Source organism: Galeopterus variegatus, unplaced genomic scaffold, assembly GCF_000696425.1.
Source record: "Galeopterus variegatus unplaced genomic scaffold, G_variegatus-3.0.2 Scaffold328, whole genome shotgun sequence".
Classification (NCBI taxonomy): domain Eukaryota; kingdom Metazoa; phylum Chordata; class Mammalia; order Dermoptera; family Cynocephalidae; genus Galeopterus; species Galeopterus variegatus.
Window position 1 is genome coordinate 634,469 of NW_007726439.1, and position 22,530 is coordinate 656,998.

General features: G+C 38.3%; 1 protein-coding gene across 1 annotated transcript in view; it reads right to left on the bottom strand.

The window, feature by feature from the left end:
* CDH20 (cadherin 20, type 2) overlaps window positions 1-22,530 on the bottom strand; it is a 65,722-nt gene that overhangs the window by 21,898 nt on the left and 21,294 nt on the right. Inside the window, exon 6 of the mRNA XM_008567541.1 lies at window positions 8,060-8,313. Within this exon, the coding sequence (XP_008565763.1) occupies window positions 8,060-8,313 (254 nt within the window). The remainder of the gene's footprint in view (window positions 1-8,059; window positions 8,314-22,530) is intronic.

The following is a 22,530-nucleotide window of genomic DNA, read 5'->3' on the forward strand; positions in this document are numbered from 1 at the left end:
AAAAAAAAAAAAAAAAAAAAAAAAAAAAAAACCTGGAAAACAACACATTTATTTACAGCTTGGTTTACTCAATATTTTAAGCCCACTGTTGAGAACCACTGCTTAGAAAAAAAGATTCTTTTTGAAGTATTTCTGCTCGTTGACAATGCACCTAGTCATTCAAGATCTCTGATAGAGATATACAAGACGATTAAAGTTTTCATGTCTGCTAATATGACATCCATTCTGTAGCCCATGGGTCAGGGAGTAATTTTGATTTTCAAATCTTGCTATTTAAGAAATACATTTGATGTGGCCTTAGCTGCCATAGATAGTGATTCCTCTGATGGATCTGGGCAAAGTAAATTGAAAACCCTCTAGAAAGGATTCACCATTCTAGATGCCATTAAGAACATTTGTGATTCATTAGAGGTCAAAATATTAACATTAAGAGGAGTTTGGAAAAAGTTAATTCCAACCTTTATCATGGAGGACTTGGAGGGGTTCAAGACTTCAATGGAGGAAGTAATTGCAGATATGGTAAAATAGAAAATAACCAGAATTAAAAGTGGAGCTTGAAGATGTCACTAAATTGCCACAGTCTGATGATAAAGAGGTTCAATGGATGAGGAATTGCTTCTTAGGAGTGAGCAATGAAAGTGGTCTCTTGAGATGAACTCTTCTGGTGAAAATGCTGTGCACATTGTTGAAGTGACAACAAACAATTGAGAATATTACATAAACATAGTTGATAAAGCAGTGGCAGGATTTGAGAGGACTGACTCCAATTTTGAAAGAAGTCCTACTGTTGGTAAAATGCTGTCAAACAGCATTGCAAGGTACAGAGAAATCTTTTATGGAAGGAAGAGTCAATCGATGTGGCAAACTTCATTGTTGTCTTATTTTAAGAAATTGTGACAGCCACCTCAGCCTTTAGTAACCACCAGCCGGATCAGTCAGCAGCCATCAACATCAAGGCAAGTCCCTCCACCAGCAAGAAGATTATGTTTCACTGAACGCTCAGATGATCGTTAGCATTTTTTAGCAATACATATTTTTTAGTTAAGGTATTAATTTTTTAATTAAGGTACGTTGTTTTTTAGACACAATTATTGCACAGTTAAGAGAGTATGGTATAGTGTAAATATAACTTTTCTATGCACTGGAGAACCAGAAAATTTGTGTGACTCACTCTATTGTGATATTCACTTTATTGTGGTGGTCTGGAACTGAACCCACAGTATCTCCGAGGTGTGCCTGTATACATGTGTACAGTATATGCAGATGTGTTGATTGTTTGGTAAAATGTTTTGTTTCAAATACATATATATTTTTCTGCAGAGATTCAGAATGGCTGTTCAGAGAGTTAGAAATTAAAGAGCTAGCTGAAGAGTAAGGGCTAGAAAAGTCCTTTTCTAGGGAAATCAAGACTAGGCAGTCAGCTTCAGGTTCCTGCTTTTAACCACCAGGCCAGGCTGCCTTACGGACACATGGATTGTATGAGATTGTTTAAAGAAACAAAACTTTATTTCTTAAAGGTAAGCCATGACAGCAAACAGTTGACTTTCTAATAAAGAAAAAACACATGCTTGCCTACAAACTTCATTTAAAATGAAGTGGATCATTATTTTCTTTTGTAGGTATAATTTGTAACTTAGTTTTAAAGTTTACTGGCTATTTTAAAAGTAGAATTTTCTCTTTGGAAAAAAATACTGGTTGGCTCATGACAGTCTTCTCTTTCAGCTCTCCACAGTTAAGAAAAGCCCTGCCATTTGGCCTGTGGAGCCATCACCCTGACGGCAGCTCTCTAAGCTGTGAGCATAATGCTGAGGGGAGAAGCAGCCTGTGATGAACCAGCTTTCTGCCCTCAAACCCATAACACCATAGCAGATGTCACAGATGGTTTGGGAGATGGAGTGATGGAAATAACTAACCCACAGGACCCCTGGCAGCACTGCCTGGTTGACATGCAGGAGCCTGCCTCATCAAGTGGAATCCCTGTCTGGTTTCCCAAACGAGGCCTGAATCAAGGGAATAATGGCCTTTATTTCTTTGAGTGAGACACTGGGCCAGTTTTCAGGAGGCAGGAGAACAAACTAAAGGTGTAGGTACAGATGGAAAATGAGGAAATTGGGACACACTAGTGAATTATGCAGGTGGCTTTCCTTCTCTAACCATAATATTCTCACCTACCACGAGCAGAATAGGCGTAACATCCACATGCAAAAGTGCCTTAAGCAAACAGTAGCTAGTGTTTGTTGGGCTCCCTGCCTGTTCACTTGGCTGAGGATGTTCTCTGAATTTGGGAGTAATTTGGAGGAAGGGCATCATGAGCAGGCTCACTAAATCCACACACACTCTAGGACTGCACAGGAGGGCAGGCCATTTCCACACCAGCAGAGGCCTATTTCATTTGCCAAATAGTTCAGTGTCCTCCTTGCCAGAAGTTCCTACAGCATTTATTAAGAATTCAGGGAAACCAAACATTGTATTTTTCATACACATATAACTAGATACAGAGACTTTGTTTTGGGTTTTACCCATAAATGATGACTAGCGTATACACACAAACACAACATCAACTTTCTAGAAAGGAGACTATAGAAGTCCTAATAATCTTTAAAAAATGTTAAATGAACCACATTGAGATATCATCTCAAGTGCTGATGAAGATATGGAGAAAGGGGAACCTTATACATTGTTGGTGGGATTGTAAATTAGTACAGCCATTTTGGAAAACAGTATGGAGGTTTCTTAACAACTACAGATAGAACTACCATATGACCCAGCAATCCTGCTACTGGTATATACCCAAAGGAATTGAAAGCATCATGTCAAAGGGATACTTGCACTTCCATATTTATGGCAGCACTAGTCATGGTAGTCAAGATGTGGAGCCAACCTAAATGTCCAGTGACAGATGATTGGGTAAAGGAAATGTGGTATATATATATGCAATGGAATACTATTCTGCCATGTGAAAGAATGAAATTCTGCCAAGCAACACAGATGAGCTTGGAGAAAATTATGTTAAGTGAAATAAGCCAAGCACAGAAAGAGAAGTACTGCATGTTCTCACTCATATGTGGAAGCTAAAAGAGAGAACAAAACAAATAATAATGGAACTGTGAGAAGGAGAGAGATCTAACTGTGGTTACTAGAAGCCAGAAAAGGGAGGAGGGAGGGGGAATAGTGAAAGGCTGGTCAATGGATGTAAAATTACTGCTAAGATAGGAAAAGTAAGTCCTATTGTGTACAGTTGATCCGAAAATCTATAATTTACAATGATTTACTGCATGTTACCAAACGATTAGAAGAGAGGAGATCAAATGTTCATATCATAAATGATTAAGTTTGCATTGATGAATATACTAATTACCCTGAATATATCATTATACATTGTATACATGTATTGAAATATAACTCTTTACCCCATAAATATGAAAATCAATGTTTCAATAAAAAATAAAAAATTTATTTTGAACATGAAAAAATGTTAAATGGTTTTTAAAAAAAATTTCTTATTTTTTTCATTGTACATATTTATGGGGTACAATTTGTTTGTATAATGCACATATTGTATAACGATCTAATTAGAATAGTTAGCATATCTATCACCTAAACATTTATCATTTCTTTGTGATTATAACATTCAGGATCCTCTTTTTTGGCTATCTTGAAATATACAATACAGTATTATTAGCTCTTGTCACTGTTGGGCACCAGCACTTACTATATTCCTATCTAACTCTAGCTTTGTAACTTTGTACCAATCTACCAACCTTTCCCTGGCTGCGCCCCCTCCACGGCCCCTATCCTTTTCCCTGCCTCTGGTAACCGCTATTCTAATCTCTTATTTCTCTTTAATTTATTTTTCTTAATTGACCCATGATAATTGTATATATTTATGGAGTACAATATGATATTTGGGTACATTTGTACTTGTAACTTTGTACCAATCTACCACCCTTTCCCTGGCTGCGCCCCCTCCGCGGCCCCTATCCTTTTCCCTGCCTCTGGTAACCGCTATTCTAATCTCTTATTTCTCTTTAATTTATTTTTCTTAATTGACCCATGATAATTGTATATATTTATGGAGTACAATATGATATTTGGGTACATTTGTACTGTGTGCAATGATCATATCATATCTACAACATTTTAACTTCAGGTGATATGTTGTTTTTTTGGTGATTTAATATGGATTCTTTTAGGAAAATAAATCTCATTTGTTCTTTGTAACAAAAATGCAGAAGATGAATTAGCCACACAGCATATAATATATACAAATTATTTTATAAGAAAATAAATTTTTCGTGAAAAGTAAGGATAAAATGAGCAATTCACAGAAAGATAACAGAGGAAAGCATTCCCAGTAGGTTTATTAAATGATAGCCAGATATTTGACTTTTAGGTGCTTTTCTCTCTAAGAGTCTTAGACTCCTGATGTTTTGCTTGGGCCAAGGACCATTGTATACAGTGCATGTATACAATGTGTGAATGGTTGCTATGGGAAAGTACAAAGTCAGGGACTTATACCTGGAAATATGAATTCCAATTGATCTTTGCACCCAAAATGCAGGGAGAATTATCCCCAGTTTTGATAAGTGGAATTCTACTTTGCCCTTGTGCCTGAGCCCTTGTCTTGTTACTTCTAGGCATGTGGCCTTGTTCTTGCCAGTTTTTCTCTAGGGATCTAGAATAGCCCTATGGACCCTGTTTTGTGCCTCTGGCCTGTCCAGTCTCGTATTCATCCTGGCTGGGTTCTATTAGAATAGTCAGGCACTCCAATTAACGAACCTCCCTGATGCTAACTGATGTGCTGGCCAGTGGATGGTTTTCAACTAGTACATCATCTGAAGGAGCATTTTCTGTTAGCCAGACAGGATTTCTTCATTTTGTCTACCACATTTTGCTCCGGGCCAGTAGTGGATCTATACCTGCTGGTGTTTCTCTTTCATTCCTAGATGTCTTGAGATAACAACTTCTACATTCTAGGGGTGTGTGTGTGTTTCCTGTGCTCAGTCTCTTTTGCTTGTTTATTATTCAGTAGTGTCCCCTAACAGACCCCTATTTCCAATGTTTATCACATAGGGGTCCAGAGTCAGAATCTGGGAAGATGTGGAAGTACCCATAGGATATTCCGACTATTTTAGAAATGGGATCTGGTTTTTTCAACCTTGTACTTATTTTATTTCAGTTTCCCCTCATAAAGCTTTATTCTCTAAAGTTTTCTCCATAGTATCTTCTTTTATATCAATAGATTAATTAATTGATCAGAATGTATATATTCTGGTCTTGTGAAGGTATAAATTTACAATATAATCTGCTTCATTTTTGTTGTGGTTGTTTTGGGGATAATATCGCTTTGATGCTGGAGGAGAAGGGGTCTGGGAAGGGCTGATAGCTGGCCTCAACCCATCCCATCCTCTTACCAGGTTCTTGACTCCACCACAAAAAAGAATTCAAGGGCAGAGTCACAGTAGAAAGTGAGAACAAGTTTAATGTAACGAATAAAAGATACATATTTCACAGAGTGTGCGCATGTGGCCTAGCTCCAGAGACCAAGCAGGGCCCACACCACGTTTAATATAAAAGAAAGAAACATTCACAGTCTAGTAAGGAGTGCAGGCTAGCTCAAGAGAGTGAGCAGCCCCTTGCCGAAAGTAAGTTTGATACAGAAGAAAGATACACATCTCAACGGGCGAAATGTGGTTTGGCCCCAGGAAAGTGAGCGACAACCCTTCCTTCTGCCAGGATTCAGCTTTTATAGTCTGGCTATATAATATGTATTCATGTTGTCTAATGAATATAAATTCCATTTTACTGAGCATGCCTGGCTATTAGGGTTATATAACCCCTTTCTTTCTTTCTTTTTTTTTTTTTTTGTCTTTTTCGTGACCGGTAAGGGGATAGCAACCCTTGGTGTGGTGTCGCCCACACCGCGCTCAGCCAGTGAGCGCACCGGCCATTCCTATATAGGATCCAAACCCGCGGCGGGAGTGCTGCTGCGCTCCCAGCGCCGCACTCTCCTGAGTGCGCCACGGGGTCGGCCCATATAACCCCTTTCTATTAGCATGCCGGTCACTGGATTTGCATAAGTCGTCCTCCTGAGATGTCTGGTTGGTGCTGAAAATAGGTCTAACTAGCAACAGTAACTTTCCTCTAGGGGAGGGACTACAGGAAGGGCCTGAGACCTTGGGGAATGGCTTGAAACCCAGAAGCTGTCCTGTAACCTGAGCCCACAGAAACCAGGCACCTATCTTAGCTTCACTAAATTCTTCTCATCCTATGTCATTATTTTTATTTATCACCCTCCAGGCTCCAGGTCCTGAGCTCAGCCTGCACTCCCTTCCTGGCCTACAGCATCTGCCGAGGGTAGAGGTGGGGGTCCTGCATCCCACGAACACCTCAGCCTCCACCCGGGCTCACAGGATCAGGAGTTCGCACCTGGGACTTGGGGCCTGGGGAGTGCCTGGTGTCCCGCTGCCCCTGGCCCAAGAATGCAGCCCCAGCTGCTCAGGCCCCTTTCCTTCTCCAAAAGTTCACCGAGAGCCACTCTCTTTGTGCCCTGACTCTCTAGGTCTGTTTCTGTCTTGCTGTTCCTCTACTTCTCTGCACCCCTTTCTGCTTTGCATCTCTGCCTGGGCTTCTCCCCGCCTGCCGCAGCCACTGCTCCTGCCTTCCCAGAGCGACTCTAGGAGCTCCAGATATGCACTCATCCACAGAGCCAGCACATCAGGGTCCCCTATTTTATATTTAAAAAGCTTGTGGTTGAAATATTAATTCTATAAAGTTGTTATAACTCAGATTAGTTGCCTTAAAGAAACCAAATATCAGAATCCAAACAAAATAATTTCAGCCATTTTAATGCCTGAATATGTACAGTGTTTACTAGTTGGCTAGAGGAAGCAGATTTCCCTCTAGTATAGTTATTCTTTGGAGAGAACCTTTCTTGTTAAACTGCAAACACATCATCGTTAAATACACAATAGCACCAAGTGAGGGAAGTAGCCAGTTTACAGAAAAGGCATTTGATAAATTGGCGTGTGTTTAAAATGTGTTATCTGCACTAAAGCCCCAGATTAATTTTACTCTGTGGCTTTCAACAATTAATGTGACAGATGGCCTCAAACAGCCTTGGAATTCTGATCTTTTGTGTCAAGCTTCAGAGGCTTGGCAATTGCTCTGGAAGGTTGAGGTGTCAACCTGTCCACCAGCTGTTTGCACTTTGGTTCCAGAGTTAATGGGAAATGGCCATGGTTGTAACAGCAGTTCTCCTCTTTCAGGGGGAAGCATCTTGGTTGGAATCTGTCATTTCAAAACATACCTTGGAGAGACAGATATGTGGGATTGTAATACAAAGCCTATCTGGCCAGTCTACATGGTATCAAAGCCCCTGAAAACAGCAGTGTGTGTATGTCTGTTTTTTTCTATAGTATATGGAAATATATATGGTATATGTTTTCCCCATTTTTTAAAAATAAAAAAATGTGCAAGTTTCATAAAAGTTGAAAGACTGTACAGTGGTCTCCTTTATATTTACCACTAAAAGTCAACAGTTTTTAATGTTCTGACATCTGTGTTTCTGACTGTGCTTTATCCTGAATAGGTGGTTCTCAACTGGGGGTGATTTTGTGCCACTTCCCTGGGACATTTGGCAATATCTGGGGACATTTTAGGTTGTTACAACTAAGGGAGTGCTACTGGGATTTAGTGGGTAAAAGTCAGAGGTGCTGCTAAACATCGCTCAGTGCACAGGATACCCTCCCACTCCCAACAACACAGAGTTATCCAGACCCAAATGTTCATAGGACCACAATTGAGAACTCAGGTGTGAGTGTGTGTGTGTGTGTATGTGTGTAGCTGAACCAGTTGAAAGTGAGCTGTAGACATAATGACACTTCACTGCTAAATAATGTGACAAGGCCATGTTATTTAAACAGAAAAATATTCAAAGAAAAGGAGTTTCCAGACATGGGGTAGAGAAGGAAGAAGCAAAGAGAAGAAGTGCTAGAAAATTACATACAAAGGAGGGAGAGTCCAGGATATAAGGAAAAGGTGAAATCTGTGGAAAAACCTGATTGAGTTGTTGGTCACATCTGGGTCCTTGGCAGAAATGATTTGTATGGTCGTTCCAATTGCCACATCCTCAGGCAGCTCCACAAAATAAAAGCCAGGTTCAAATACAGGGGGCTCATCCACATCTTCTACGTTGATATGTACTGTTGTTGTGTCCTGAAATGGGCCCAAGTTCAGAAAACGCATCTCTAGGTGAGAATTGGCTCCCTCCACTTTTAAGGTGTAGCTTTTTTTGCTTTCAAAACTCAGGGGCTGAAAAGTAACGACAGGAAAGTTGATCAGCTACTAGAATACATGTCAGTGTTCAAAAGGATGTTCAGTATTAATGGCTGGTGGGAAGCTTCTCAGATTCATAAAAACGGTAGAAAGATGTAAAGGAACAAACAAGGGAAATTTTTCTCTTTTCCATAGTTCTTCATCTTAATATCAGATTCAGCACCTTGGGTGAGGAAGGTGAGGAAGGTGCTACACACCTTAGAGATAGTTAAGGAAGCCAGTTTGATGATTAAGAAAGCCATTTACACTGGGCACGCTCAGCTTTGTCTTGTCTACTCTGTAATCAGTATGGTCTATAGAAAGGGTCTTGGGAACCCCCCTGTCCTGGGTTTGGTTTGCCTGGGACTGTCCCAGTTATAAAATAGAAAGTTTTGTTTCCTCGGAACTCTTGCTATCCCAGGCAAACCGGGACAGTTGGTCACCTTATCTTTATCTTTAGAGATTTTTGCTCATTTGAAAATATGTCATAACAATTAAGAATGAGTTTGTGTTCTTTTCCAGAATATCTATACAACTGAGGCCTACGCTTTTGCTTTTCTGTTCCTTTAAAAAAGAAATTCTTGAGTACAAAGGCAGTACTGATTCTTTCTAAGAAGCTATTATAAGTACCTTGCAAGGGTTCTCAGGGCACTTTGTCAGGTGAATATTTGTTTATTTAGTTCATCACAGACGATCCCTTTTACAAATCTCTTTTAAAACACTAATTCAACACCTCATTTTATAGTTTAAGAAACTGAGACACAGAAAGCTCAGAAGACTGGACTAAGCTGATGTGGCTATGTAGCGTCTGAGCTAACATGCTGGCCTAATGTATGAATTCCTCATCCAGGGCTCATCGATAAGACTTTAATTTTGTCTATAAAATTCCATCTCAAAGTTTAATTTTTTTGGTTGTTCCCTTTTTTTGATCTATCCCTTACCTTCAGAATGTTTTATTTCAAAATAAGTACAGCACTTTAGGGCCAAAAGTGAACTTAAATGCTATTTCTGAAGAATAATTCATTTTTTTAAAGCAGACAAAAATGTTTAGGTGTTTTAAGTAACAATTATCTCAAAACATCAATGATAACAGAAAGCTTGGAAAATAAGTCCTATAAAATAATTACAGTGGATAGCAGAGCAGTTACTAAAACTTAAAAGTCACATGTTGACATGGCGATGAGTCAAATTTTCTAGCTAAACATTTACTTGCACTTTTTCATAAAGTATGCTGAATTGGTGCATATTTCATATTAGAAGGAAGCCTGTGCCCATTTAAGCAACTGTTTTGTTTTGGAGAAATAAACATCAGTAGGAGTTGTTTTAACTAATTTGTTATTTTGAAATGCTGACAAAAAAGTTTTTTGTTTGTTTTGTTGCTGCTGTTTGGTTACTACTTGTTCAGCATTTACTTAGTGCCAGACATTGTGCTCTTTGTTTCATGGGTTGTCAACTTTTTCCATTTAAAACAAGCAGCCCATTTCCACCAGCTTGCAATGTAGAGGATATTAACTAAGAAATTATTAATGAGATAGAAATAAAGCACATGTATTTCACAGGACCAAAGTCCTTAGTATAGAAGGCCAAAGCCTGTAAGTTTAGAGGACCAAAGTCCTTAGCATAGAAGGCCAAAGTCTGTAGTTTAGGAAACCAAAGACTCTAGTATAGGGGGCCAAACCCCAACCCTTTAGAAAAACACGTAGAAATGCTAAGATTGAGAAAGACCAGAAAACTTTCACAGGACTAAGACTTTGATGTAGATAAGAGAATTGAAGCACAGTGAAAAGCAATTGCTTGGGGAGCAGTTGTTCTTAGTTCAGCTAAACCTAAAAGATGGGAAAGTATGTAAATTAAAATCTTCAGGGATATTCTGCTAGATTAGTTAGCACCTGGGGGACGTTCCATATCTCTCCCTAAGCTGTTTCTTTGAGTTTCTTAGGGAGTTAGGTGCTTTGGGTGATTATCTCATTGTTTCTTTTTGTACATCACATGGCTTAGTTTTATGACTCCTTTTGATGGTAAATTGCTTGAACTATTTTAAACTACACATGCCTTAAGGAAGATTGTCACATAGCCAGTTTGTTTATGTTTTCACTATGATTGATTAACCATCTGTTTTTCTTCTGTAACCTTCTTGTCTTTATAATAAAAACTGAAGCAAAAACTGACTTGGGGCCGTGCCTGGGCTCTCCTCTTTTGAAGGAGTTTTCCTTGGTGCAGTCCCTTCAGGCTTCTCATTGCTCTGAATACATGGGCTCTGAGTAATCTTTTGTGTCTCCATCACTCTGTGAGAGGTGACAGTTTGGTTACCACTTGTTCAGTATTTACTTAGTGCCAGACATTGTGCTCTTTGTTTCATGGGTCATCAACCTTATTCATTTAAACCAAGCAGGCCATTTCCACCAGCTTGCCTGCTTAGTTGTTAGTGAAAAGGCAAGGTTTTTATAAATAGGCAAATCTGCCACTCTGATTATGATATATTTGAAGAACTAGTTTTACCAATTTATTTATGCTTGCTTCCTAAACTTAAACATTTTTCTTTCCTGATAAATTACATTATATTCTCTTAAAATTCTTTCTTTATGTGTTTGGTAACCCAAAGTGGACACTGTTGTTTATGTTAGGTTTGAGCTAGGCAAAATTTTGTTTTCCCCTTAATTTTAAGTCATTTTTCTAATTTGGTATAAATTTTTTAAAATTGTAATTTACATGTATTCTTTTTTAGTGTAAAGTTTTGTGGATTTTGACAAATGTATTTAGTCATGTGTCCACCAGGATAATCAAGATATAGAACTGTTCCACCACCATTGTAACCTCACCCAGTGCCCCTTTGTAGTCAATCTCTCCCCTCCCACCCAGTCCCTGATAACCCCTGGTCCATATTCTGTCTCTATTACAAGAATGTCATAAAAATGGAATTATTCAGTATACAGTCTTGAGTCTGGTTTCTTTCATTTAGCATAATGCATTTGAGATTCATTCATGTTGTTGTATGAATGTGTAGTTTGTTCCTTTTTATTGCTAAGTAGTATTCCGTTGTATGGATGTATGGACTTATCCATTCTCCATTAGAGGTACATCTGTTTGCAATTTCTGACAGTTATGAATAAAGCTGATACGAACATTTGTACACAGGCTTTTATGTGAACATAGGTTTTCATTTCACTTTGTTGAATACCTAGGAGAGGGATTGCAGGATTGTATGGTAAGTGTATTTTTAACATTATAAGAAACTTTCAAATGAATTATCAAAGTGGTGGTGGTACCATTTTGCATTCCCATCAGGAATGTATGAGAGTTCCAGTTTCACCACATCTTTGTCAGTACTTGGTTTTGTCAGCTTTTTAAATTTTAGCTATTCTATTGTGTGTGAAGTGTTATCTCACTGTGGTTTTAATTTGTATTTCCCTAATGCCTAATGATGCATCTTTATACATCTTCTTGAAGTGCTCTTCTATATATTCTATATTCAAGTCCTTTATCAGACATGTGATTTGTGAATTTTTCTCCCAATCTGTGATTTGTCTTTTCATTCTCTTAACAGTGTCTTTAGGATAGCAGAAACTCTTAATTTTGATGAAATCTTATCACTTTTTCTTTTGTAGATTGGAATTCTGGTGTCATGTTGAAGAAATCTTTGCCTAATCACGGTCAAAAAAAATTTTCGTTTTAGAAATATTATAGTTTTAGCTTTTTTACATTTAGCTGTATGATCCATTTTGAGTTTATTTTTGTGAGGTATAATTGAGGTTCACTTTTCAGTTTTTGCATATGATACCCAATTGTTTCAGCACCATCTGTTGAAAAGACTAAAATGAGTTTTTAATTATTGTTGGAATCTCTTTTTAAATAAGTTACTTACTGATTTTTAAACTATTTAAGATTATTGTCTCTTTCACTTTCACCTTAAAATTGAAAGAAAACATTGCCCCAAATATCCAAAATGTTGAATTACCCACATTTGATATGTGTTTGATCTTTCCCTTTTGAATGGTTTTTGTTCTTATTAAACATCAAAGGATTATTTCTGTATTCATAATGGTAAGTAAAAGAGTAGTAATGTCTGAGAACCCAAGTTCAAATTCGAGTTTTCTAGAGTTGGAGCCCACAAAAATAAAAAGCCATTATATCCTTAAAAATTGTCATAAAAATTGTGACACAAAATAGTAATGCATCTTTAATTATTAATTAAGCAGAATTAGTTATTTCCTCCTCTGTTCCCATAGCACTTTGTCATACTTCCATTATAGCCCTTCTTATTTTGTATTACAAATGTGAGGGTACTTCAAAAAGTTCTTGAAAAAATAGAATTAAAAGATAATATGAGTCCTTCCAGGAACTTTTTGAAGACTCCTTACATATCTTTCTATGTTGGTCCCCTTTCTCAAACTCAAGGGCAAAGGTAATGACTTAGATTTTTATTCCTCAGAGCCTAGGAAGGCCTAAAACCCAAAAGGTAGCAAAAATGTGTTGTTACATTGAATAGTTCAAAAAGTTTCTCAGTGTATTAACTGTGGTTGAGTGATAATATATACAGATTTTATGTTTCCATATTTCAGTAATTCTAAGATGCACATTTTTTCATATTTTGATATTTTGAAAATAGGGATGCTTCCCCAATTGATGATACCTTACAATTGCTGTAGGTGCAACAGGAGATGATGGGATGTAGTTGTTACTGCCTGTGCAAGCCAGACCTGGTCAAAGCCCTTCATGGTGTACTCCAGTTGAGTCCTACACAGTTGGTATGGATGTGTTGAACTTTATTGCCTTCTAAAGTGTCTTCAGAAAGATTGTATTGTTGACTCAGCATTGAAACAAAAGTTGTTGGGTAGTCAGAATGGCATGGAAACAACAGCAAGGAGTAAATATGATATTAGTGAAGCAGATATGCCTGTGTCTACAAGAGGTCTCTAAAAAACTATAAACTGAGAAATAAGAGAGCATTGTATCATTTAAATTGACAAGAATTTTTTTAAGTGGAACATAAAACAATAATGAGATTTACAATTCATGGCATCTTGGATTTGATGAAATACAGAATTTTTGTTCACTGTGATCTGCCGAAGAAGAGAATGGACTAAACAATTACTTATTATATGTTGGAAGATGAAAGACATGCTGAAGACAAGAAAATGACACAACATCGTGCTCATACAGAATAAAGAATATTCTGAAAATTATATATTTCAAGTTATATTTTAAACATTTAAGTAAAGAGACTGAAAATCAATTGATTGATTACTTAAAAGGTAAAAAGACCCAAGGTACTAGGTAGTAATCAGTGTGGTTTTATGAAAACCCAATTCTATCATTTAACTTAATTTCTCTTTTTGAAGTATGTGCTTTTTAGATAAATAATAGACCTAAGGGAAATAAAATTGAAACAAAAGCTCTGCTTTTGATTTATGTGACGTTATTAATGACAAAGTGGGAAGATGGGTGTGGGTCAGACGTCTCAGTGAATGTTGTTTCAAAGGTATAGATTGAACAGTCAATAGCTTCTAAAGTATTTATTATATGTGATTTGTCCATCTACCCAACTTATTGACCTTTTTCTTCATTTCATTTTCTGGCAGCTCATAAGTTCAGAAGAGAAATCAAAATGACCTTGGCAGAATTGATACATGTTTTGATTAAACATGGATATGGTGTTAGTAATGACAGTGAAAGACTGTATTCTGTCTTATGAGGTTTAATCTTTGTCCAGGTAATGGAGCTGGAGAAAAAGACATTTTGAAGTCTCTTTCTGATACAGAATTGTAATAGTTAATGGATTTTAAAAAATGAATGGCTGTAATAAGGTCTACACTATATGGTGATAATTTGACATAAATAAATGCAGTATTATTTTATTCATTTGAATTATCTTATATATAATTTTAAGATATAAAATTTAAAAATATTGAGACTCTCCAAAGCTCTTTTTGTGATTGCTGAATTTTTGCATTAAAGGAGCAATAATTATTCAAAACTTGAGCATTTACCTAATTTGTACTTACTAGTCATGGTTAACAATGTATTATTGTTTACTTGAGGCCTGCCATATAGGAGAGAATGTTCTTAATCCTATGTTTTATGCTAAATTGGTGTTATTATTTGTAGTCACCTTTTATAATGCTAGTGTATGTTGTTAATTTTCAAAGAATGAGAATAAAATAAGAAATTATAATACTTAAATTACATCTACATTTAATTGACTAGTCAGAAGTTAACTTCAGCATTTTGCACTGTTTTGAGGTCACTGTGTGCTGATTATAAAGATTTCTGGTTGGTGGAATTCTGGACATATCTGTTCCTGTGTTGTATTTGATTGTGCATGGTTCTACCTCAGAGCCTTTACATTGGCTGTCCTTTTGCCTGGAACACTTTCCTCAATAGCTACATGCCCATGCTCTCCTCTCCATGTATACTTCTCACCAGAAGTCATTTATAGAGCACTGCCCAGGGTTGTGCACTGTTAACTTGCCCAACTCTATGAGGTGACTCTGCTCACTGTAAATCTTTGCATAAATGTCGCTTCTCTGTGAGGTCATTCCCAACTATCCAATTTAAAGTTGAAGCCATCTTGGTTCTTGTGATCTCACTTATTTTGTTCTGTTTTGCCCCAGCCACATAGCCATTATCAGTGTCTTAATACTACTTTATTGACTTGCTATTTTGATTATTTTCTTACTAGGATGTAAGCTCCATGAGGGTGGAGATTTTTGGTTGTTTTCTTTATTCTCTACATTAAATGCCTAGAACAATATCTGGCACCAGTAGGCACTCAATAAATATTTGTTGAATAAATAATTTAGGATATCTTGAATTTTTAAATGCATTTAAAATAGAGAAGGAAGATTACATTAATGCGCTTTTTAGTTAATGTATTTCATCAGGTCTATATTTACAAGAGCGTTAAAGCTTCAGTTTAAAAAAAAATTAATCTCCCAGCTGAGTATATATCCGTATGTGCTTTATGTTACAGAAAGGATCGATCGCTTACATTCAGAAAACCTGGTACCTTATCATGAAACAAAGGAATTTCAAGGGATAACAATACCTCAACTGCTATGTTTGATGAAGTTTTTTCAAGTTTAAGTAGCATTTATGGGTCTTCAAGAAGCAATTAAAAAATCCCTGCATGTTACTTATTGATTTACACATAATATTATGTCTTGCTTTATTGCTATTTGTGATACATTATGGTAAAGAATGTGTGTTATTCAAGTATTCAAGTGCAAATATTGATCAAGTCATTGATATCAGAGAATTAGACTATAAGTTTTTTAAGTGGCTAAGTTGGAGAAATGACATATTTATATTTTTATTATGACCTGACACCTTTTCTGTAAAATGATGGCGCAGCTAGTATTCTGAATATAAGCACAAGGAGTATCAGTTTTTTTTTTAAATAATAGGAAAGAGCTTTTATCAAAGGACTTGAAGCAATACATATCAATAGTACAACAGCTCTTACTAGCATTTTATATATATTCAAAGCATCCATGAAAACGATTTGGAAAAAGGAGTTAGATTACCTTCTTCACAGTGATAATGCCGACTTGGAAGTTAGGATCTGTGTTAATGTCAAAGGCATCTGCACCATCTCCATCCACAATAGTGTATTTCATCTCTGCATTGATTCCTTCATCCAAGTCCTTGGCAAACACTCTCCCTACGGTGGAGCTAATTGGAGCTGATTCCAACACACTCATCTGATAATGTTCTATAAAGAAAAGCAAGAATATGCATTCTTGATAATCTGTCACTATTAAAAAAAAAGCCTCGTCATTATCATAGTATATCAGGCATGCTGTGCAAAACATCTTTTTCTTGGTTCAAAAATTAAAATGTGAGTTCTACAGATGAAAAATTGGGGTCCAGAGAGGTTGACCAAATAGTCATACAGATCATAATCTGTACTGGATGTTTGATAAGGAGGAGTCAAAATAGCTTGACCATAATCCTAAGAGTGAGACAGAATAAAAGCTATTTTTCATCTCGGTGAATCTACCTTCAGAGTGTAGGAAGTACCTTGCTTTCTTTCTTTTTTTTCTTTTTTTTTTTTTTTTGTGGCTGGCCAGTAAGGGGATCCGAACCCTTGACTGCCTTGGTATTATAACACTACACTCTAACCAACTGAGCTAACCAGCTAGTCCGGCAGTACCTTGCTTTCCAATTTTTTAGTACTTCGTGATGAACTGAAATATTTCCCCAAATGGCAATTCCTTCTGGTGGTCACAAAACACATGTTTATTTTGTTTACATTTCAAATGCCCACCTTTCTCTTCATGGCCTGGCCAGCGTGCTGAGTGCCTCTTATCTACAACCACCTGCCCAGAGCTAACAGAGACCAGTGATCTATGAAGGAGCAACAGCACTGAGAGTGAGCTCCACTAGCTCCATGTATTGTCCATCAATGTGTCCTTGCACCCGAGACTGCCCCTTGGCTGCCTGTTCATGGACAGACCATGATGCTGCTTGTTTTCTTGTTCCAGAATAGAATAAGCTCAGAGTTGGTAACCTTCTCCTCTTTGACTTGATATCCTGAATTCACAAATTTAGTTCGTTTTCATCTCCATGAAATTTTATCTTTGCTAACTTACCTTCTCTGGGGCTCAATTTTTTCATTCTTTGTTATTTTGTCAATCATAATGTAAATGACTAACAGAGAAAAATCACACAATCACATTTTCAATAAGTACTTGATTTCTTTTATTCTAATATGTATTGTAAGCTATGGGGTATGAGGGCTTGAGTTTCACAAAGATTCGGGGAGGCTGATGGCACTCAGCCAGTTCACAGCACCCTACCTTGTGCAGGAGAAGAAATAATGACTGTCCTTTACAAATATGAGCAGGTAAATCTCCAATGTCTGTACTAAGCTGGCATGCATTTGGATTTCATGATCTCTCTCCATTCACTTCTAAAGTTGTAGATGGATTATACTTTACTATTGCAGAACTTTTGAGAAAAACAAAAAAGCATCTGTCTAATTTTCTTCACACCAGGAAAGCTGTGTTAAGTGTTTAAACATACACATACGATTTCTACATCTGATGCATTTATTTATAGTAAATAGCTTGAGATCTTGATATTCTATTATATGTTGTTCAATTAAAGGTGACTGAGCTTGGGCCGGCCCGGTGGCGTACTGCTACAGTGCGCCGCTTGGGAGCGCGGTGGCGCTCCTGCCAAGGGTTCGGATCCCACATACAGACCGGTTCCGCTCACTGGCTGAGCGAGGTGCGGGCGCAACACTGAGGGTTGCGATCCCGTTGCCGGACACGAAAAAAGACAAAAAGGAAAAAAAAAAAAAAAAGGTGACTGAGCTTGTTCAATGTAAAATAGTAGATGTGTCATTTTGTCAACATCCTATAATCAGTTATGGTAATATTTGAGAAAAAGAAAGAAAATGGAATTCCTTCAATGAGGAGTCAGAAGATTAATAAGCCAGAAGAGTTTATCCATGATAAGTTTATGGAATAGTGAGATCATCTAAACTTAATTTTAGCAAATGATGGGGGAATATTTAATGATGAGATAAAGCAAATTCTTTAAAAAGTTCAAAATAATGACCATTTTAGAGGAAGAAGTGATAATGTGTGAAGAATGCTTAGAGACACAGAGATTTAAATTACTTTTATACATTTTCCATTTTGTCTTCCATGAAACATAATCCATAGTTTCACTCTGTCCTAGATTCTCCCTTATTACTATATTTTGGAAAAATCACAGCTCAAAATGCATGCTTTAGAATGGTAAGATGTTGGTCTGGGGGAAAGACTAAAACCACGGTTATGCTATTGTGAAGCTGCCGTGTTTGGGGTGACATGACTTTCCTACAACATGTCCAAATGCATATACTTATAAACCCTGTAATAACTTGGTTATTTTGCCCCTTCTGCCAACATCAGAGATAACTTTCTAGTGCCAAGTTGAAGAAAGCCTAAAAGTTTAAGGATGTTCAAGAATCTAGTTTACAGCGTGCACACTGTGAGCCATTCATGAAGTAACAACGATGGAACCCCCAGGATCAGCAAAGCAACAGTTAATCCATACGGCATTTCACAAACTTCCACGATGTTGTAGTGTTCTGCACTGTAGGAGCACTCAACTCAGTAACCTCTTTACTTGTACCACTTGTGAAATGCTTATCTAGTATCCCGCCTTTTGTTTCATGAATGCTTGTGGGGACTTTGTGTGTACCAGTTGCATGTAAATATTTGAGCTCTCGCTGTATTTACACAGATGAAATGGAGGGCCCGCTTGGTCTGGCTGATTCGAAACGCAGCTGTTCAGCTGATAATCTGGTTTGACTCTATTTCTAGTTTAGTTTTTTTAAAACCCCATTTCTCTGGTTAAATCTTTCACATGGAATTGTGTCTGCTGCTCTCACTCCTCCAACTACTCCCTTCAGGCTTCTGCTTCTCAAACTCACGTCTCTATTCCTGGGCTTCATTTCACAGTCATAGCTCTATATTTCCACCTTCCTTAAGGACATTCAACCTGATTGTCCTGTTGTCACTTCATATTCAAATCTGAATTTGTCTCCCTTCTTGTCTGCCACTGGTTCCATTATGCTTCCTCTATTTCTACCAGTACAATGCTCCTTGTCATCCAGACTTAAAACATTGTCATCCTTGACTCCACCCTCGGCCTCAGCTTCCTTCCTTAGCCAAGAAATCAAGAGGCAGGAGCCAACATTTTCTTATTTGTCCCACTCCACTCCTCCTGCCATTTCCTTAAGTCCGTATCATTTCAATTCTGGACCACTCTAAAAGCCTCCTAACAGAGTCCCCTCCTTCTGGTCTCTACCCTTGCCAACCCACTCTTTACCTGGTTACCAAATTAGCCTTTCTCTGTGTCTCTCTCTTGCTCAAAAGCTTTTCAGGTCTTCCATTAGAAATGAAACACATTTGAAAGAGCAGGTCTCTATTTTAGGGGTCTTTGAATATAAAATGACTTTAGCAACTTTATTTTCAGATACACACATTTCTTACATGCAGGTTTCAACTCAAATGAGCTGTAAGAGAGCAGAGATTTTGTTTGTTTTGTACATTATTCTGTGTCCCATACCTAGAATGGTGATTACAATAAATATTTTTTTGCATGAACGAATGGCTTTCCCCTTCTGGAGTGTTTTCTTTTCTGCCTCTATAAATCCTTTATATTCTCCATTCTGCTGCTGATGTCTCATCCTTCTATGAAGACTTCATTCACCTTAGTTTATTGTGAAGGCATCGTTTTGTGCTATCCAAGTGGTCCACCAAATGCTGCTTATTGGTTAACTTTTCCTGTGTATAGAGTGGGTACTGCCCAAATGGATTTTAAGCTTCGCAGGGGCAGTGATTGAGTTTTTTTTTTTTTTTCCCTTTTTTGTCTTTTTTCATGTCCGGCAACGGATCGCAACCCTCAGTGTCGCGCCCGTACCGGGCCGGGACCAGCAACAGGATCGCAACCCTCGGTGCTGCGCCCGCACCTCGCTCAGCCAGTGAGCGGGAACCGGTCTGTATGTGGGATCCAAACCCTCGGCGGGAGTGCCACCACACTCCCAAGCTGCGCACTGTAGCAGTGCGCCACTGGGCCGGCCCCAGTGATTGAGTTTTAAGTATCTTGCAGCACTTATGCTCAATGCCCTTACAGTGCGTGGTGCTTGATTGCTTAAGATGGTCAGATGGGTGGGTGTGTTCATCTACAGTTTTGGCTTAATTTAAGTGCATGTATTTTCAATTGGATAATATCGCTCACTAGGGGGCAATAGGGGTTTGAGGGCAGGGGGCAGGGTGAAAAAATCTTAGCTATTACAATGGTTTGTGGCCCACCAAAGTTCAACCCTACCCAGCAAATGTGTGTGAGTGGATGTGGTGATCAGGAAAAAAGTCTCAAAAGGCTCCATAGGGGGAGATAATAAAAAAGTTTTAGAAACACTGGTTTAGTGCTGTGGGAAACTGCGGCTTAGAAGGGAAGTGGTTATGAGAGAATTGCATGATGAATGAAGGAAAGGAACTTGGGAACAATTGAACTTAATGAGGAAACAGACTGGCCTTTCTCCTGCACCTGTTTAACAGGTGCGACCCTCTGGCATGAGATCTGTGCTCTCGTTGATTCGCTACTCACTCTGGGGAAAGCGGGGTGGGTTATCATTGACATCCGAGAGGGTGATGTTGACAGTCGTGGTCCCAGCTAGTCCTCCAAGCTGCCCTCCCATGTCCTTGGCTTGGATAATCACTTCGTAGTATTCTTTGGCTTCTCTGTCCATGTTCATGAGTGCTGTCCTAATTACACCTGCAGGATAGAAGTGACTTTGTCTTTAAAAACAAAACCACAAGTCTGGTGTTTAAAAGATTGGTTTCTAGCTTTCTCCATTGTGCACTTTAAATGCCTGGAGCCAAGGTGCAAGTCACCTATGTTTTATTAAACTTGAGGTAAAAATCCCAGCTTCAATAAAGTGCTGTGCTGAAACAAATGGTGAATAAATACTATTCCGGCAGGAATTGCTCAGGGGGCTGATTTCCTTTGGCAACATTACTGAAAGAGACCAGGAGGTGGCAGCAGTGGTTCTCTGACCGACTTGGGCAAGTGCAGTCCAAAGCGATTTCAAACGGCTCTGCCTACCAAAAAACCCTGGGCCTTTGGGTCCAGAAAACCAAGCCTCAAATGTCTACAAATCTGTGATTTTTAGATAATTCTCCTTCAGCTCTTTCTCTCTTCAGCCCCCAGACCCTTTGTAGTGTAAATGATTCTTTTTTAGGTAACTCACTCCTATTCTGCTTTTTCCCAAGCAGGATTGGAATTCTGATTTGGTTTTCCTGTCTTATATTCATTCTGTTTTATGTCCTGCTTACCTCTGTGTTTCACTGAATTTCGTGAGCTAGGACATGAAAGATGTTCTGTGAGTTGTTTTTACCATGTGTAAGAGATGAACTCTTCCAGACATTAAGTAGCAGCATCACAGTGTGATGATATGGTTTCATTTAATAAGAGGGTCTAATACTGCCATTTGCAACAACATGGATGGACCTTGAGAGAATTATATTAAGTGAAACGAGTCAGGCGCAGAAAGAGAAATACCACATGTTCTCACTTATTGGTGGGAGCTAAAAATTAATAAATAAATTCACACACACACACACACAAAAACTGGGGGGGGCGGGGGAAGAAGATATAACAACTACAATTACTTGAAGTTGATAGGACAAGCAAACAGAAAGGACATTGTTGGGTGGGAGGGAGGAGAGGGAAGAGGGAGGGAGGTTTTGGTAAGGGGCAACAATAATCAACCACAATGTATATCGACAAAATAAAATTAAAAATAAAAACCGGCCCATCTTAAAAGTAAATTTTCAGGGCCGGCCTGTGGCTTACTTGGGAGAGCATGGTGCTGACAACACCTAGTCAAGGGTTAAGATCCCCTTACCGGTCATCTTTAAAAAAAAAAATTAAATTTTCGAAAATTAAAAAAAAAATAAGAGGGTCTAAACCAAAATCCACTGAAATGTGTTTTCTCTCTCTCTCTCTTTTTTTTTTTTTTGTGACTGGTAAGGGGATCGCAACCCTTGGCTTGGTGTGGTCTGCACCACGCTCAGCCAGTGAGCGCACTGGCCATCCCCATATAGGATTTTAACCCGCGGCGGAGCGCCACTGCACTCCCATCGCCGCACTCTCCCGAGTGAGCCATGGGGTCGGGCATGAAATGTGTTGTTTTGATCCTGCCAGGGACGTGCAGTAATCTTTTATCTCCCTTTTAACACTTGAACTTAGAAAAGTTGACTTCTATACATTCTAGGCCAAGATTAAAGGCTTATTTACTGCAGGTTGATAACATGGCCCTTGGCTAAACAGACCTTTTGCATAAAAAGGGAATGGATTGGAACAACCACCTGTCCCCCACTTACTCCTATAATGTATATATTGCATTATAGTAGTAACATTCTAAAGTGAAGTATGCAGCATTTTTTAAAAAAATGACCATGGGCACAGCAATAACTATCTTTTCATGTATTTTTGACCTTAACACTATAGATGCCCCCTGGGAGATGTCAAAATAATGTGACTCTTCTTAGGATACAAAGGACACATTGCCCTCTTCCTGCCTGTATTATTCCTCCCTGTGGGAGCCCCTTTATTCTCCCTCCCCCCATTAGTAGAATTGTTAAAGTTACTGTTTTTTTTTTTGTCTTTCTGTCTTTTTTCGTGACCGGCAACGGACCGCAACCCTCAGTGTTG